This window comes from Dicentrarchus labrax, unplaced genomic scaffold (genome assembly GCF_905237075.1).
Source record: "Dicentrarchus labrax unplaced genomic scaffold, dlabrax2021, whole genome shotgun sequence".
In the NCBI taxonomy this organism is placed as follows: domain Eukaryota; kingdom Metazoa; phylum Chordata; class Actinopteri; family Moronidae; genus Dicentrarchus; species Dicentrarchus labrax.
Window position 1 is genome coordinate 7,901,787 of NW_026136708.1, and position 18,644 is coordinate 7,920,430.

An 18,644-nucleotide genomic window follows, 5' to 3' on the forward strand; every position below is an offset into this window, starting at 1 on the left:
ATAATATTGGTATAAAAGAATCACCACGAGTAAGTTATAGTGGAAACATATGGTCACATTACACAGCCACCAATGCATGGAGGGTTTGTTTGCTTTTGTCTGTGGAATCTCTGTGTGGAAGAATCTCTTGGGTCTCTCAGTCTCTCCCCAGTGCTCCACTGGAGCACATCAGAGGTTGCATCACGATCTCCCAGTGCCAACATACTTACAGTGCACTTACAAACAAATTGCAAAGCTATAAGAAACAAAACATTATATTAATACCAATAAGAAAATTTGTTATTTAATATTTTCATTTCAGATTTATATCATTGTTCAGTTTTGTTTCTCTGTTTCTAATTATTTTAACAGTTTGGTTGGTTTGGTGGTTGTATCATTTACATATATATGTGTGTGTCTTTTTGTATATATACATATATGCTTAAGATAAATTCTAAGCCTGAATTTAATTTTTTAATTGCTCTTTTTTGCATTTTTTTATATTCACATAATATTCATGTTTTAAGTTCACATAATTTCATCACAGTAAAACCATACAATTAATATCAAAATGTTGCAGATTATTACACATGGCAGTTCTGCTCTGGTTTAGTCATACTATTACTCTACTTTGATTCTATCTGGTTCTGGTATTTTATACTGTTTTACTTTTATTATTACCATTTTACTGCCTCTCACTTCTGTCTTCTGCATTCTCTACATTCCTTTGTGCCTCTCTTTGTCTAGTCTCTGTAACTCTTTCTATAGTTCAGAGCTTTCTGGTCGATGGCCAGCATGACCATTAATTGATCTGTGTGCAGAGACAGTGGCTATTGAAGAGAGGTATGTGGCAGCACCTGCCCCCTTTAGGAAAGAGTACATTAACAGCTGACACCATCCATCTGGTAGGAAGGGCAGAAAAAATGTATAGAGCAAGAATGACAGAGATACAGAGAAAGAAGAAAAGGACTGCAGGGGGAGGTGGGACTAAATGTGGGGATACGTCTGTGTAATTTTCTCTGAAATGTTTCTACGGGCTTGTCAGGGATGTGTGAAGCACTGTGTGGAAACAGTGGACAGCCACTGTACCCATTTAGTGGCTTGTACAATAAGCTCTTCAGTTTAGAGTAAACACTGTCAAACTCCTTATCACAATTACACTAGAATGCATAGTTTTTGTGTTTGGTGTAGTTACCTTGGCTAGGGTCTGTGAGTTAGTAAGACTCTCCGAGAGGCGAGGGTAGGTGTAAGAGCTGTATGGGTGGGCCTGTGGAGGGTTCTTGAAAGCCCCGCTGGCTGCATAGGGGACATTTGGCTCCTGCAGCCCAGAGCCTGACCGAGATCGCTGCCTTATAGCCGGTGTGGGGCTGGTCTGCGTCACATAGGAACTCTTGGGTCGCTTTTCATATTCGTCTCGCAGGCCGCCGTAGCTCCACTCACTGTCTGGGTAGTTGATCTGCTCACTGTGTAGTGAGGCACGAGATGGCGTGCCTACTGAAGTGTCTCGGTAGTCCTGACTGGATGAGCCACCCACAGACGCCCGATAGTAACCGCTGGAGCCCACCCCACTCCCCACTGTGGAGGCTACCTCATCTGCTGAGCGCCCTTTGCTCTCCAGGTATGTGTGGTAGTCCGGGGGAAGCTTGCCATAGTCTGATTTTTGGGGCATGGCATCCGGGTAGAAGGGGCTGCGTATGGGGTGTGAGTGACCATTCTGCTTGGTGAATCGATAGTGCCTCCCAACTGCCCAGTCCCCATCTATGGAGAAGCCTGGCCTGCTGGGATCAAGAGAGAAGTCCCTGCTGGAGGTGTCTAGGTCACAAGAGTAGCGGGAGTAGTAATGGCTGAATCCATTCTCCTCCGGGGCATTGGGATGACCACTGCTGGAAGGTTTGGAGCTGCTTCCAGCCTGGTGGGGGCCTGGTGGACTCTCTTTACGCAGGGAGTTGGAGCGTGTTACTGAGATGTTGTCAAACTCCTCCAACAGGCCATTGATGGACGCATCTTTGGGTGGCCGGTTCCCTCGAACAATGGTCTATGAGAAGGACAAACACATTTACACTTTACATACAAGAGAGTCTGCTGACTGAGAGTTTCATGGAAATAGCCCTGATACTTTGGGTTGCAGTACATTCAATTTCAGTTTAATCATTCCTGGCTGAAAACTGAATGAGATGAATTGAAATTCCTGTTTAATCAACTTCAGTTAAGTAAAAACACGCCAATTTTCAGGCTGGAATTTCAATTCATGTGTATCAGGGCTTTGTGACAAGTATGAAATTAATCATCACTTGCAATAAATGAATGCCAGTATTTGGCATTTGAAAGAACGGCAGGCATCAGTCTACACAACCACTAGTTGCTATGAGTTGGGATGCAGCTAGAAAATGCATGGAGATAAATGGCGGGATACCTCAGATGCTAAAAGGAAACCACTGGTGGACTGAAAGAGCTAATTCCTGCCCCATTTCCCTCGCAGCAGATTAGCTTCATTTTCAGTAGGCTGATCAGGATACATTAATAGTCTTGGTTTAGCGCTTGTGAGGTGCATGAGTGCACCAGCATGCGCTTGCACACACAAACCAAAGAGAGAGTGTGGAGGACAGAGAGGGAGAGAGAGACAGAACACACATACTCACATCTGCTTCAAAGCAAAGGCAGCTTAAACATCAGGGGTGCTGCTTATCCCCTCCTACCTTGTGTTAAACCCTTTACACGGATGTGTCGTGAGTCATGGGTAACTGGTGCTGTAGCAATACTCACTGAACTACACTGTATCCATGATGTGTGTGCACGTACATGCTGTTTTTGTGGTATGGACTGTGAGGGTCACCATCTCCATACATTGAAAATCATGAGAGTGATGGCCAAACCCAGGCACGCAACTTTCGCCAGCCTGTCTCTCTACCACTTGGACATTACAGGAAACACTGCATTAGAACAATGGAAACATGTTGCGTGACTACTGAGAGCTGAGAGGAGACCAAGCTTCAGGGATTATTATTTGAATTTCAAACTCTTACATAATCTATCTGAGAGCTTTTTGTAATGATCAAACAAAACTGCTAAATTTTAGTGTGTGTTTTCCTTGCATTATAGCCTCTAAGTACCTCAAGTATCATTTCTCACATTGCTTTTACCTGGATTAACATGCTTGGTGTATTTCATGAAAGTGTCCATCATACTTTAGGCATTTAGTGTATTTGCACCTTGATGTTTTTATAGTCTCAGTCAGTTCTTTGCTCTCTATCCACAAAAATTGCCCGCCCACCTGTCAATGCTAACTCATGTGGCATTCAGGAGCCTGTAAAAAATTCTAAAAATGATATTGCCTTGAAGGGGTTTGTTAAAGTTGGAGCAATGGAGAAGAATAAAGCTGAACTGAATTCAAGTAGCTAAATTAGCTAACTGTAACCCAGCATGTCTGTTCCACAGGGACAGTTATTAAATTCCCACTGAGACAGCCATTGTTAGAAATCTACTGCACACACTTACAGTGTGATGTACACTGGATACAGTGGTTGTTAGTTCACATTTAATAAACAATCAAATCTCTTACTTTTCTATTATTGAAAGCTTTTCTTTAGAGGTGTGTTTTTGCTGATTGTTTCAAAGTGAGTCTGAATTAGATCTGAGGACTGAAACTATGTCAACTGAAATGAATCAAATCTGACATAAACTAACCTCTTTGGAGATTAGCATCTTGTTAATTTTGATAAGGCTTACAATAGTAAACCCCTTGTATTATTCACATGTATATTTGTTAGTCTTTTCCACCACTGAAGGTGTTTGCTGAATCTTACTTTTAGACCCAACAATGTCACATCAGCAAGTTCTTTGACACAGTTTGACAGCGCTCATGCCTCGCTGTCTGTCACACAACTGTCATACTTGTCCCCGCTGTAGTTCGTCCATGTCACATGTGCTGAGGCAGAGTCTCAGAGAAGCTGGGATAATCATCAACTCTCAGCAACATTGTGCTGACACAGACATACATCAAGACTCCTTCCCTTAGCTAACTGCAAACTGTCACTACAAACACACTCCCTTCTTCCCATCTCATTTATATATGAGATTGTGGCACAAGATTACACTAAAATCTACACCACAATCAACACTTATCAACTGTTTGCATGCTGTTAGCTCATGATAGCAATTTAAACAAATCACAGGGGCTGCTGTGGTAACTTACCTTTTTCCTCTTATTTCTAACACTTTCTTAAACTTTTTTACTTCTTACTTAAACTGTCCCTACTAGTTTTCTTTCTTTTTTTGTTGCTTTCTCTGAAGAGCTGAATGCACTTGTTTCAGACTACAATAAAGCCTCTACACCAGCCTTTCCTATTACTAAAGCTGGTTCTTTCACACATCATCTCTTCTATTTCGTTTCTTGATACACCTCCCCTGTCCCTCTTTAACACTCCAGTTGCTCTCCTCTGTTTGAGAGCTATAGGCTGTTTGGTACCGTGACCTGGAACCCAAGGTGAAATGGCCTATAAAAGCAGTGAGTAAAGTCTAGCTGAGAGGCAGGGGCTGCAGGACGGATGGTCTTTTAAACAGGTCGGTGAGTGGAAATCCATCATTCTTTGGACAGATGTTGCAGTACACAGAGCAGGCTTGGGCTGACATAAAAAAAAATCACAAGTCATACACTCATGAAAAGAAATCCCAGTGGTCTGCTCTTCATGTTGTCAAGCTGCATTTCCCGTAAAAATAATGCTCAGGTCACATTGATGTCGTCCACCAATGCTATGGTATTGTCATGAGAACTATTCTCACACTTGTGCAGTGAATTTGTGAATGGTGTGCTTTGTGTGAAATCTAAAATGAGGCCAAGTCACATCATGTTACGCTACGTGGATGTTGGTGATTCAGAGCTAATTCAATTGGCATACAACAGTAGGGAGTGTCAGTTATCTAATAAAACATCATCATCCCCATTTGGTTCATAATCAATAAGACTGTGTCAAGGAGCGTGACAGGTACAGGGGATAGAGAGAGTCGGGGAAAACAAGGCGGTGAATGAAGCCGAGGAGGTGATGAGAGTACAGAGGGGAGAGGGAGACAAGGTTAATTGTGTGCCAAATCACTGTCAAACGGTCGGCATCAAGCCTGAAAATCTTTCCATTAATTTGAGTTAGGGGGCTGATACTGGCTTCCGTAACCCCATCCACCCTCCTCCCCCCTCTTCCCCCTGTCCTTACAGCTCTGCGAGCTCTGTGCACGGGTCGTGTTCGGCGGTGGCTGTGACAGCAGCCATATTTCACCGGCGTGCGGCGTTGGCCTGTCTTTTAGTGATAAGCTGTAATAGATCTACTCTCTCCACTCACTACGGCCTGTTCAAGGTAAGCACAGGCGAGAGGAGGGGAAAGGAAAGGGGAGATGACAGAGCAGAGGAAATAAAGAATATTTGTGGGAGCAGCGACGAAAAACAAACTAGGTGGGATGAGGCAAAACTAGCGACAGAAAAGCAGAAGAAGAAACTCTGAGGAGCAACTGTGAAGGAAGAGAAAGAGGAATAGAAAGGGATGGAAAAGGGGTTGACGAGGGAAGGGAGGGAGGAAGTGTCGTAGACAGGGAGCCATGAAAAATGAGGCTCATTGGGAGATAAGGGGGGATTAACCTTGCTGGTAATGAAGGGAGGGTGTGATGGGAGGATGGAGGGAGGAAGAGAGGGAGAGATAATTAATGAGCTTGCCCTTCCTGTGACTCCTAGCTAGAACCCTGGTTTCGAGGCTGCGCTTCACTGGCCAGCAGGGTCCCGGGACAACTGAGGGGTCGGAAGAGGAGGAGGAGGAGGAGGAGGAGGAGGAGCGGCTCCACTGCTGCATGGCTCCACTGCACTGCTGTTTCATTTGATTTTGGTTCTGTAACTGCTTTTTAGTCAGCAATCTTCTGCAAATTAAACAACTTCTCTGTACTTCAAAGCACAAGTACTTGTCAGGTGATTTTTCCTGATTTACATTTAACTGAAACCTTCCATTACGAGCTGAGGAAGTTTGATGACTATAAGGGTCTGGTTATACTTGATCAGTTTGTAAGAGTTGTTGTCTGATCACTGGCACACTATTTCAATATACTAGCCTCTTTTTTTCTTATGAAAACCTTTAAAATGTGCTAAATAAACTACAAAATGGATAATTGCCAAGCTTCTTCTCTCTTTTTTTAATTTTTTTTTTTTTTTACATTTTTCAGATAATGTTTGGAGAGTAATATGCTCTTCTAAAGCTTACTTTAGTGTTGAAAATTAGCTTACATGGAGATTTTTGTTCAACATCATACAGCCAAATTTTGAAGAAAATAAATGATTCGGTGTAGATACACACATAGGACAAAGTACAGAGTAGACCCAAACAGGTTTTCATCAGGAGAACAGCTAGTTAGTTGACCATGATGTCAATGTGATGTAAAAACAGACGGTCTACAGACGTTGCCCATTGTGATGTTAGCTATTTATTTTTAGTATCAGTTAATTGATTAAAAGTTTAGTCTATGAAATACCCCCCCAAAACAACGATTTCGAGCCTTGACATTGACAGTAAAAACAGTAAAAACCCAATAAAATGAATTTTCTGCTGATCCACCAATGTTACTTATTTCCAATAATGTTTGGTGTGTGGACTTTCTGCTTCACAGAATTGACTTACTTTTACCTGCATGGTCTAAACATAGGATGGGAACTACTAGCCCTCTGTATAACACACACACACACACACACACACACACACACACACACACACACACACACACACACACAGGCATGAGGTGTAACTCCTCCCATTTGTGAGTCTTTAGTCACACATGAAGGCTCATCACCTACCACACCCCCACTCTCTCTTTCTGCCTCCTCTCTCTCTCTCTCTCTCACACACACACACACACACACACACACACACCAACAGAACATCGCCTACACAACACACCCACTCTCAACTCTCAGTCCTGCCAGAATGCAGCCACATAGAAATGATGTTTTTCACTGCAACATGCTTGCTGACATGCTGTAATACACTATTGTGCGTGTCTTAGTAAAACAGAAATCTTCCTCCATCCAGGCATCGCACTATTCTTCCTCCCGCCTTTTGTATTAAATCCCAGGCACCATCTCTACTCTGTAAATCTCTCTGTCACGACTCACACTGCAGAGAACAAGCACGCGTGGGTAATCATACACACACAAACACGGTCAGCACACACTTCTACTACTACTGCTGCCATCGCTGCTCCTCAAGTGCAGTATCCTTCTGCATCAGTGACCAATTTGTGAACAGGAGCTTATTCACGGCCGTCGGAGAAAGATAACATCAGAGAGCCCTTGAGGCAGCAGACAAAGAGACTACTCACGACTCTCCTTTGAGTGTCTCTTTAAGGACCAAATATAATCCACAGTGCTGATTAATGAATGATCAAATAAAGTAGCTGCCACTACCGGCACATAAACAAATAGTAAAGAAATTGATTTAATAAAACAAAACATCCATCATTCACAGAGTGATAAAAAAATCACTGTTCTGTATCAGCCTCCTATTTGATTTAGGTGATACTGTACAATGCAAGGGCTCATATCTTCAACAACAATGCATAAATTCACAGCAAACATCACAAGGATTTAAATGTATAATCTCAAACGATTCAGGGAAGCAGCAAGATAAAGTTGTTTTTATCCTCTAGCTCTCTCTGCTGGATGGAAGTTGTAAAAGCAACAAAGTGCTTTAGCTAAATGTTATTTAAGCTCAACTATCAACTATACTGTTTATTTAATGAAAAATTTTAGGGTCCCGGGACAACAGAGGGGTCGGAGGAGGAGGAGGGGAAGGAGGGGGAGGAGGAGGAGGAGGAGGAGGAGGAGGAGGAGGGGCTCCATTGCTGCATGGCTCCACTGCACTGCTATTTCATTTGATTTTGATTCTGTAACTGCTCTTTAGTCAGGAATTAAACAACTTCTCTGTACTTCAAAGCACAAGTATTTGTCAGGTGATTTTTCCTGATTTACATTTTTTGACTGAAACCTTCCATTACGAGCAGAGGAAGTTTGATGACTATAAGGGTCTGGTTATACTTGATTTTTTTTTAGCTAAATGTAATTTAAGCTCAACTATCAACTATACTGTTTATTTAATGAAATATTTTAGGATGAATCTACAATGATAAGGAATAATGTCACCTAACACATTCAGAATAATGTATCAATGTATTATCAAATTAATTAATATAGTAATTTGCATTGTTTTTCAACATATGACTACATATTTCTAATAGACAGGTGGTGTGTAACAATTATAAATGTAATACAAATTAATGTTAATATGTAAATATGAGCAGAGTGTTGAAATCTTGTCTGAAATCTTTTTAGTCAATCTCTCTGTATTTTCTAAAGCCCATTGTTTCTAACTTAAAACGCTCTTAAATTTAGAAAATGTTTTAGTTTAAATACAAACACAGACTTGCTGTTTAGTCTAAACAAGGAAATGGTAAAATGGACTGCGTTTATATAGTTACATATATGTCACATTCACCCATTCATACACAACTGCTCATCAGAAACATAAACTGTCCCATCCATATACACTCACACACCAATGGCACAGAATCATTAGCAATTTGGTGTTCTTGTCCAAGGACACTTCGACATGCAGAGGGAGGAATCGGGCCAGAGCCACTTTATCATTTAAAATACTGTTAAAGTTTGAGTTCATTTAAAGGAACACAGCTGCAGAGGTGAATCCAGTATTCTGATAATAACCTCCTGAAAGCCAATTAAAAATAGATTGTTGCTCAGAACAGTGGTTATAGCAGTTATCCAGGCACAAATGTAATTGTACCCAAAGTAATTACAAATGTTTTAGTATCAAACAATGTTAAAATGAGCAAGAAAGTTCTTCTCCCCATGGCTGCAATGTTTTGTGTGTAGTAATGTGGGAGAAACAGGAAGTGTCTGGTGCTCTGCTGCTCTCTGCTGGTCTGATTTAGTATGTCATATCTGAACCAGCTTCAATGTCAGTGAAATAATGGTGAATTAAAATGATGTGGATGTTAATTTCACTGATTAAGGGATAGAGTACAGTGAGGCTTCTAGTAATAAGATTCCCTGAGGCACATATCTTGGATCTCAGTTATTAATTAGAACGACTAATCCTGACCTCAAAACCCAGTCAAATATGACCTCGGATCAGTACACAGGCTGACAATTTGACCCACCTGTATTACTTAGCGGAGGATTTCACAGAACAGTTTCACTGATTTCTTGACATGTTATTAGTGGAACTACAGACGGGGTCTTAGCAAACATGAACAGGATTATTCAAGGAGTGGATTTTGGAGTGTTTCCATGATTAATAGGCTGTGAGCTGACCTGTTTCCTCAGGCCATCCTGCTGCCTGTTAGTTACAGTAGTTAATAACCATCATCTCAACATGCTGAGGAGAGGCTTTACACTACTTCATTGAATAGGTGGATATCATCAGACTTGACAATAATTCACCTAAAGCCTTTTAATGTCTTACAGCAAATGTTTCAGCAAATACAGGCATGTCTGTATGCACAAAAGAACAAGGGAAGGGAAACTATACAAGCCTCTAACAAAACTTTGAAAACAAGGAATATAAAGGGAGATTAAGAGGGTTCACTCTTATTAAAACAGAGTCAAAAAGGAGATTGAAGAGCTTTGTTTCTAACACCCTCTCCACAGAATATCTTAAAGAAAAAAGGTTTTGTGGTGAGTTTATATATTATTATATCTTCATACATTCACAAAATATGGAAAGTGCGTACTTTTCTGTAATGTGAATCTCTGTTGTTCAATGGGATTAATGTGTGTGCATTTATTAGTTTGTATAGCATCGGTTAATGTGCGATGTTTATATGTGTTTGTGTGTATCATGCTGCTGAAGGCAGACTGTGGAGCCCCTTTTACACAAACTGGTGAGTATTTGTGGCTATGTTTTTCTCTCCTGGCATGATGCCTCCGACCCCCACAGCTCCCCAGCTGGCAGCTCAGACCAGTGTGACCCAGTCACCTTTGACCTCAGCTGGGAAGAGCCTCAACTGCAAGCTCCAGGATCCATGAGTCACACAGGGTGCGACGCATGGAATGAAGGATGATTTCCAGCAAAATGGATTAGTGGTAGAAGCATAATGAAATACAAACATACAGTCAGACCAAATCCCCAACCTTAAGCATATTAGTGCAGTAAAGCCTGGACACCCTTCTTTTTTTTCCATCGCTCTAAGCACTGGCAGATTTAGACAGATTCAGAAACAAAGCTGGCAGAAGTGTCCAGAAAATATAATAATAATAATAATAATAATAATAATAATAGTAAAATGATAAGCAGAATGAATAAACTGAAGTACTGTGTCTCTGCCAATGTGATCAATTATGTGATCTAAATGGTCTTTGGCGTTGTCTTTTCGAGGAGTTTCCAAGATAGTCTGTCACTGTCAAGGAAACTTTCTGATCTAAAGGAGAAGAGAGGAGAGGAGACAGAGAGCAACAAGAAGAAGAGGAGATCAATTAGATGTCCCTCAGTTATCTTCTTGTCAACTCTGAGACAGATAAACAGACAGCTGCCCACTATAGATTAATTACATAGCAGCGTTCATTAATCTGAGCCCTGTCAGCCAGTACATCTCATCGCCGCCCCTACCATCCATTCAACGCTCAGTTTCTACTCCTTTTTCCACTCATTACACTGCTCTCCTGTTGTCTTTTCTCCTCTCATTTCCATTCACACACACACACACACACTTTCATCCTTTTCATCCTGCATTTGCAATTCTCAAGGTCACTGTCAAAAGATCGATTGAAAGCATTATGAATGTGAAGGAGTTTACTACTGTACAATATCATTATGTGTTATACTTTGTGCTAAAATGGTGAACACGGAAAATATTATACCTGCTTAACATCAGCATGTTAGCATTGCCACTGTGAACATGTTAGCAGGCTGGCATTATCATTCAGCTCAGAGCCCTACTGTGCCTCAGCACAGCACACAGCTGCTAGCATGGCTGCAGATTCCTAGTCCGTCACTGACTGAGATCACAACTTCATATTGAATGTGAAATAAAGTGATGAAAACAGTGAAGGTCCTGCAGTAAACATCAAAATTAACAACTAGATGTTAGCTAGGAGTTAGCAAATATTTATATTTCTGCAGCATGTATATATTACAATGTGTAGTAAATGTGAATTAAAAAACAACATAGCATTCAATCCAATTCATGTTATACATTCATTCTCATTTTTAAAAATGTAGTAAAGCAGAATAAACCAAATTTCTGATACAAATTTTTACCCTGGGATACATTTGAAAATATGACAAAAAGTAATGTCATCTCAAACTGTATTTTTTTGTAAGGGCAATATTATCCCTTCCATTTTCAGTTCATGAAAATTATTTTGTTTTCTCGTCTGGTACAGCCCATCAAAATAGATCTAATAATAGTACAGCGGAGGCTTATGACATAATAGAAATGATGCTTACTCTAATCTGCCCCTAAAATGCTGATAGATGGATCCAAAAGTGATTTTCATTCAATATTCTTCCACAATGAAAAAGAAAGAAGGTGATTTGAAAAACACTGAACTGGGAGTTGTAGTTTACTATTTGGCCACATGAGGATACTGCAGGTCCGGTCATTCATTTTGAGAGACACTGGCTTGTCCACAGTGATTATGTGGTTCACTTCAATATGATGCAAATATCCACATTTGAGTTACGAAGGGACACAAAGAAGCACATTTATACAAGTCTACAGGGCAAAAATGATTAATGTGTTCAAGAAGATCAGAATTTGAAAAAGTCACTCTACAGTTTCTCATCAGGACACTGGAAGGCATTTCCAATCCACTACAAACTTGCAGCTTTTTAAGTATGATACACCAGTCATCTCAAATCAGTTTTTCCTGCAACAGTCCTTCCCTATTTAAAATTCACAGCCTAAATGTCCTTCCAAAAAAACCCACATTCAGACACTGAAGGATGGTTGTTAGCCAGGACATTTTGAGCTGCCCTGGCAAAGCACGACGCACGTTGCTGAAAGCCAAAATTCCCCCACCGACTGTGGCTCTGAAGCCTCCGTGAGAGGTGATTTGCAGAGTGTGACTGTGAATGGCAGCCGCGAGAGAAGACAAAGTAAGAAAGCAAAGGAGGAGGAGCAGAGTGGAGGAAGGAATGAGAGGGGTCTAAATCAATGCCATCCACTTCAGCTCAGTGCCAAGAAAGACAGATGCTCTCTCTGTCTGTTTGTGTGTGCATGAGGGTGCATGCCTGCGCAGACTCGCATCAATCAGGAGTTGTTTTCTATTAAGTAAGTCTATTTCTGCTTTGACCAATTTAATCCTCAATCAATGTAAGACGGAATATAATACATACCGAGTCAAATTCAAATTAAACTTGAAATTAAATACATATCAATCAAAAGGTCCAAATTTCTTTTTCTGTCCATTAAGAAGTTGAATGAATGCCACAGTCATTGTGTATGATAGGCTAGTGCAAGAATGCATTTTGGCACGTCTGGAGCAAAGAAATATGATGATGGAGGAGGAGGAAGAGGAGGAAAATCTGTGTCCATAAAAAAAACAAAAAGAACAATCTTCAGGCTTTTGGGTTACAACAACTTATAACAAGCAGACATGTTGGAGATTCTGTAAGCACTTGTCTAGACCTCATTCATTCTCGGTCTGGACAGTCCACTGCCTTGGCGCTCACCCAGTATCATTAATACACACTGCTATAAAATGCCTCCTCAAATTAGCAACTCTCTGTGTGCACATGTCAGAACCATAATAGCCCGCTTCCCTATTCAATAAAGACCCAGGTTAGCATTTCTACCCCTGAAGCAAGGACTGGGTGACCCTGTTAAATCAGAAACACTATCTCTCTCAGCTCCCTTTCCATATGTATACATACAGCAAACCCAGCAATGCTACAAAAATAACTCTGCCATGCGATGCTTTGAGCACAAACCTGCTCTCTCTCTGGAAACATGAGAAAACAACCTTCACTCTATACAGCTATAATTCATGGTGTGTCACAGTTCAGTGTTAAAAATGCATCAAAAATAGACACAGGTTTTACACGCAGTCAAATATGTTACCCGTTAAACGCCAATATCTGTAATGTCAGCACAAAACAACGGAATAAATGCGGAATGGAACAGCTACTATCTTACCTGCACCATCACTGTTTGGTCTAATATGTTTTCACTAAGTGCTGGGAACTGCTGGCAGTGAGAGCTGAGACCTGTTGCACAGACAAATCTGCATAGCCAGCATACCAGCATGCAGTCTTGGCTCACCAGAAGTAGAAACAGTTGAACACCCCACCTGTAACTGTTTATGAATCGTCTGTGCCTGGGGTTTAAACACCACCACCTCCTCAGTCTTCACTGCTCCCACCATCTGCCTCAGCTGCCTAAGTTTCCCCATCTCTGTCGCTCCGGCCCTGATCTCTGCTGCTCCTCGCCCCCCCGCCATAATAGGTAACTCTGGCCGGCTGTAGCTGCATCCAGCCCGGATCGACTGGAAGTCTGGCTACCCTCAGCTACCCTCTGGAAGACCCAATGATCAAGTTTCCTCCTCTGTCACCTGCCAAAGAGCTGATGGGGGGGAGGTGGGCGGCTGTGCTCTGCTATCACTGACCCACTGACATTTACAGTAATGCTGTACCAGTTATCACCCGGCATGTCATGCCTATTGTCACATGCCTTTTATTTTCAATGCGCCACTTCACTCCTTTGTCTCACTGTCACACAGTGAGGCAGCCTTGCTCCTGTCTGACCCAGACTGAATGTCCAATGTCAAAATATGAAGATTCAATGTCATTTGTGGATGAATTACAGTAAAGAAGACTGAATTTCCTGTTATCTAACACCAGAACTGTCACAATTTGAGAAAGCCAAAGCCACAGTACTAAAAAGTATAAATCTATAACGCTAGATGACTCTTCAAACAAAACTAAAACGAACAAATCAACCAAAATGATTTAAAATAACATAAACATTTTTAAAAAGCAGATCCTGGCAATGCACCGTACAATTCTGGATGCATTTTGTTGCATATAAGGATGAGATATTTTCAGGGCAGCTCTAATGGGTTTGACAGCACAGAGATGTTCAGTTACCTAAAATACCAGCGAGCTCTCTCCACCTACACTACCTACAGCACATGTAACCCACAGCCGAATGCAAGAAGTTTAGCCATGTACTCTGGAGGCTGTCAGCAGTCATTCTGGGAAATGCAAGAAATCACAAACAGGAGAAAAGAAAGACAAGGCAGGCTGAAGAAGAGAAGGCACATCAAGAATGTAAAGTACATCTTCATTGCATAATAACTCCTGGAATGCATTGCTCATCGTGGAATGATACATCTGAAAATGTGTCTATCCTAAGGGTGGATTTCACCTCTGAGTCTTTATTACAGAAAATATGATTAAGCACATATGGACCTCCACTGGCTTTCAACCAAAGCACAAAATGTTAGCTCTAATGCAAACCAGTGATGTTCACACCCTGCATGTCATACTCTCACTTGCCACATGGTTCCCTTCCTGCAGCCCCTGCAGCAGTAACACCAACAACAACCTGACAGAAAAACACCAATTCATCCCTAAGTGGAAACATCATCCTTCATGCCATCTTCCCCAACCTTCACTAAGAAAACTGCCTTTGAATATGTAATTTAAATGCAGACAGGCAGCTTCAATTTGCCTATATCTAATCTGTCTATAACATTAATCTCATATGTCTGATTTTGTTACAGCTGCCTTCAAATGTCTCCGATCCTCGCTGTCCTTATCTGATTAATCTGTGGGAAACCTTTGGATCAACTCAAGCCATTAAACTACTATCACACTGACTTCACACCCACATGGCGTGAGACTGAAATTGATATTATCATAGAGTGTAAGTGTCATACTGCACACAATTCAAGCTGAACATTTACTACGTTAGGTGGCACTACAGAGCACTCTAATGTTCATTTAATTTTCAGAATATAATATAAGTCTGTGCTTGGCTGTATTTGCTTTCAAAGACCAGAGGAATAATTCAGATGTCAGTATATACAAGAGAGGGATCTGATCTTCACCCAGGAGAGTAGCATGTTATTTGAAGAAGAGAGGGGGTATTAAAGAGAAATATCCACCTTAAAACATGATGCTCATTTATTATTCCTGTGATCCCTCCAGGCTCACTTATTATCTGTGAACATGAACATCTCTCTACTACAGCTAGTGTAAAATTAAGAGGAATCAGCTTTAAGTCGGACTCATGATGGGTCGGTCGTCTATGAAATCCCTGTAAGCTATTTTTTTCCTTTTCTCTAACTGGCTTACTGATGCTGATGTCCATGCCTCGAGGGCTGTTTGATAAGATTTGATCAAGACATAGAATTTAAATTGCTTTCAAATAAAACATGCATTGGGGTTAAAGTGGAAATTAACTATCATTTCTCATGTAGATCGTTTTTACTCTTTCTGCAAATCAAGTGGATTTTGGCTATAACTTCATTGGCTACTACTACTAATCATATCTTTACTCAGTATACTGTCTTTTTGTCTGAGATGGAAAAGAAATGGCAGGCATTTTCCTGACCCTGTGTAAAAGATATAAACTTTAATGCTGTTGTTTACTAGGATCCCATTATAACCGCTTTGACCCATTCTCTAAACACTACTAATTGTTTGCCGTATTGGTTATGTAGGAAAAATAAATCTTTTGTTGAACACACCTTCTAAAACCCCAAGATGCACAGTCAAGTGGTATCCTGTAAAGTGAGTTAGCAAAGTGTTCAACTGAGGCAGGAAGTAGGAGAAACTGCTCCAACTAAAGTTCTTTGCTTTTATGGGTCATCCATCCTACGTAGGCTATTCAGTTTCTCTTTAAAAAACAACCCAGACATCTAATATTGGCCCACGGTTGAGGAAACATGAGAAAATAGGAACAAGGAGATAGCATTAGCAGGCACAAGCACTCACACGCACAAACAATTACATGCATACCAACACACACCACTGTACTTACACAAACCCATCTACAAACACACACACACACACAGCATCATGGTAAATTACCTCCTCAGCTCTATAGGAGCCTGCAATTTAAGGGTGTCAAAGTCAAGGTGCAACATGAGACTGCCATTAATAATAGCCCCAGCACTGCCTCTGCCGGTGCTAACGAATGCAACACATTAACACACATCCTCGAGTCACACAACAACCCACCCACATTCACACGCACACACGTTTGAACCATCCACGGAAACATCAAAACAGGATATGCAAACGTAAAAATGAAGATGTGTTGCAAAGAGGTACTTACAGTGCGCTTACTCATGCACCACCACACACACTTCAAATTGTCAGTCTACAGAAGCTTTAAGAGCACAATGTTTAAAACATGGAACTACTGTTAGGGCATGGTGTTAGCCTATACTTCTGGATTAGCATGTTTTCTGAGGGCTGGTCGAAGGGGGGGGCAAGAGCCATGGCTTTAAGCAATACTAATGCTCAGCTGAGATGAGCGGTCTGACAACAAGGCTACAAGCCTTGTGAATAAACGATGAGTGCACAAGCCAGGGGGCAGAGGTAGCGGTTATTTCAGCATGATGACCACGCCGACCTCTCAAACTGCTCACACACACACACACACACACACACACACACACACACACCAATATATATACACATGACAGGCAAACACACTACGTTGACCTTTTACTGTACTCTGTCCCTCTGTACTGTTCAGACAGGACAGCACTGGAGGTCTGCCAGACTGGAGACCGCTTCATCCATGCCCTCCTGGTGTGTGCACAAGCACACACACACACACACACACACACACACACACACACACACACACACACACACACACACACACACACACACACACACACACACTTAGTAGACAGAGCTGGGGGAGTCTGCCAAGCAGAGGAAACCTTATGTCAATCAAGTGTCAGGGCACCCAGGGGAGAAGTATATCAGTCCATGGGTGAGACACTATAAATAACCCAGCCCACCTTTGGAGTCAGGGTCACACACACACAGACACACACCTATACACACACACACGTTACCATACACACAAATACATGCACATACACTCATACTCTCATGAGATTGATAAAATACCTTTAGAGAAAGACAGAAAAGCAACTATTTTACAAAAATCTTTGCGATAATCTCAAAGTCAAATGTTTTTGAGTGTCAAGAGACAGAGGCACAGAACAAGTTAGAACTGATTAAGGCCTGAATTGTTCCATTAGTGTCTCTAATTCAGAGCAAACAACTTCCTTCATTTGCTTCTTCAAACTAACAATCATACACACAACTTAGACACAAGTTTGTAAGTTTGTATTCTTTAAGTTTGCATGCCCTTTGGATTTGACGTGGGAGTGAAGTGACCCTGACTCACACTAGTCTGTGATGAGCGTTTTTTATTTGTATAAAGACTTAAAGATTCAGATAAGAGTCAGATTCAGAATCAGTCATTTTAGTCTGTGATTTCCTCCCCCTTACCCCACTGGTAGTTACAGTCTCAAATACAAACTGTTTATAAGCAAACCTGTTGGTCCTCTCTGTGAATCATTTTACTTTTGTTTCCTGTGTCAAAGTAATGACTTGATTTTCCCTTTGAAATATCCTTGTTTATTAAGAACTGAAATTTGGCACTGGCTCAGAAGCTGTCCGGAACAATAACTTTGTTACTGAGGAGAATGACAAATGTTTTATTGTCTACCTCCTCAATTATTAGTTCTTTTAATACTGAGCTATAAAATTATGTCACTGATATGGGCAGGTCCTGTTTAAGTCTATTAATTAAAAACTGTTGGCAAGCACCTTGTGAGTAACTACTTAAACAGCTGGAGAAAACTGAGCACAGACTTCTAGGTTAACAAAAAACATCCCTGAATTTTACTTTCGAATCTTTGTAACCTTTGTAAACCTTTGTACTCTCATATATGTCCATGCACACTCTCAAATCTTGACTTGAGTGACTTGTTTTGTACTTGGTCAGTAGATTTGTACTGATTTGCAAAACCTCAGTGTTGAAACATGACAATCTGCAAACCATCCAGACCAAATCATGCTTCTTCATTTGATCTATCAGATTGATGATTCTAGAAATGGCAGGAGAGAGGAGAGGAGAGGAGAGGAGAGGAGAGGAGAGGAGAGGAAGTCAGCCTGACCAAGCTGGTTTGGGTCGGATCACAAGGTGGATCATAGAAAGGGTTTTTACTAACACATGCATCCCTTTTATAACCTGTTTTTAACAGAACGGTGGCCAGCAGCAGAGCAGAATCAGCTGCTACGCCGGCAACATGCACTACACATCTCAGCACCCATCATCATCACCATCATCATTATCATCATCATGATTATTATCATCATTATCAATGGCGACTCCATAGCAAGGGGAGAAACAAGGGAACATGCCGCTACAGTTAATCTTGTCATTTCTGGGGAGGCTCATGCGAATGAAGAAAAAGGGCAGTGGAGATGAGGCCTAAGAAAAGACTTGGCAGAGCAATGTAGTTATGTCATGTGTGGAGTCATTCTCAGTGTTTCTCCCTGTTGCTGCTGACACACCACCTCCACCTGAATGCATGGCAGCAGGCAGCGGAGGAAAGATGTGGAAACAAAACAGCGTAGTTGTGACTG

General features: G+C 41.3%; 1 protein-coding gene across 5 annotated transcripts in view; it reads right to left on the minus strand.

Annotated features, from left to right (window-relative positions):
- pak5 (p21 protein (Cdc42/Rac)-activated kinase 5) overlaps positions 1-18,644 on the minus strand; it is a 63,011-nt gene that overhangs the window by 12,829 nt on the left and 31,538 nt on the right. For 4 of the 5 annotated variants that reach the window (XM_051408257.1, XM_051408254.1, XM_051408256.1 and 1 more), the window contains one exon: positions 1,175-2,014. In XM_051408257.1, coding sequence (XP_051264217.1) covers positions 1,175-2,014 — 840 coding nt within the window. Of the gene's footprint in view, positions 1-1,174; positions 2,015-13,309; positions 14,316-18,644 lie in introns of those variants that run through there. The other variant, XM_051408258.1, reaches the window with a different exon arrangement.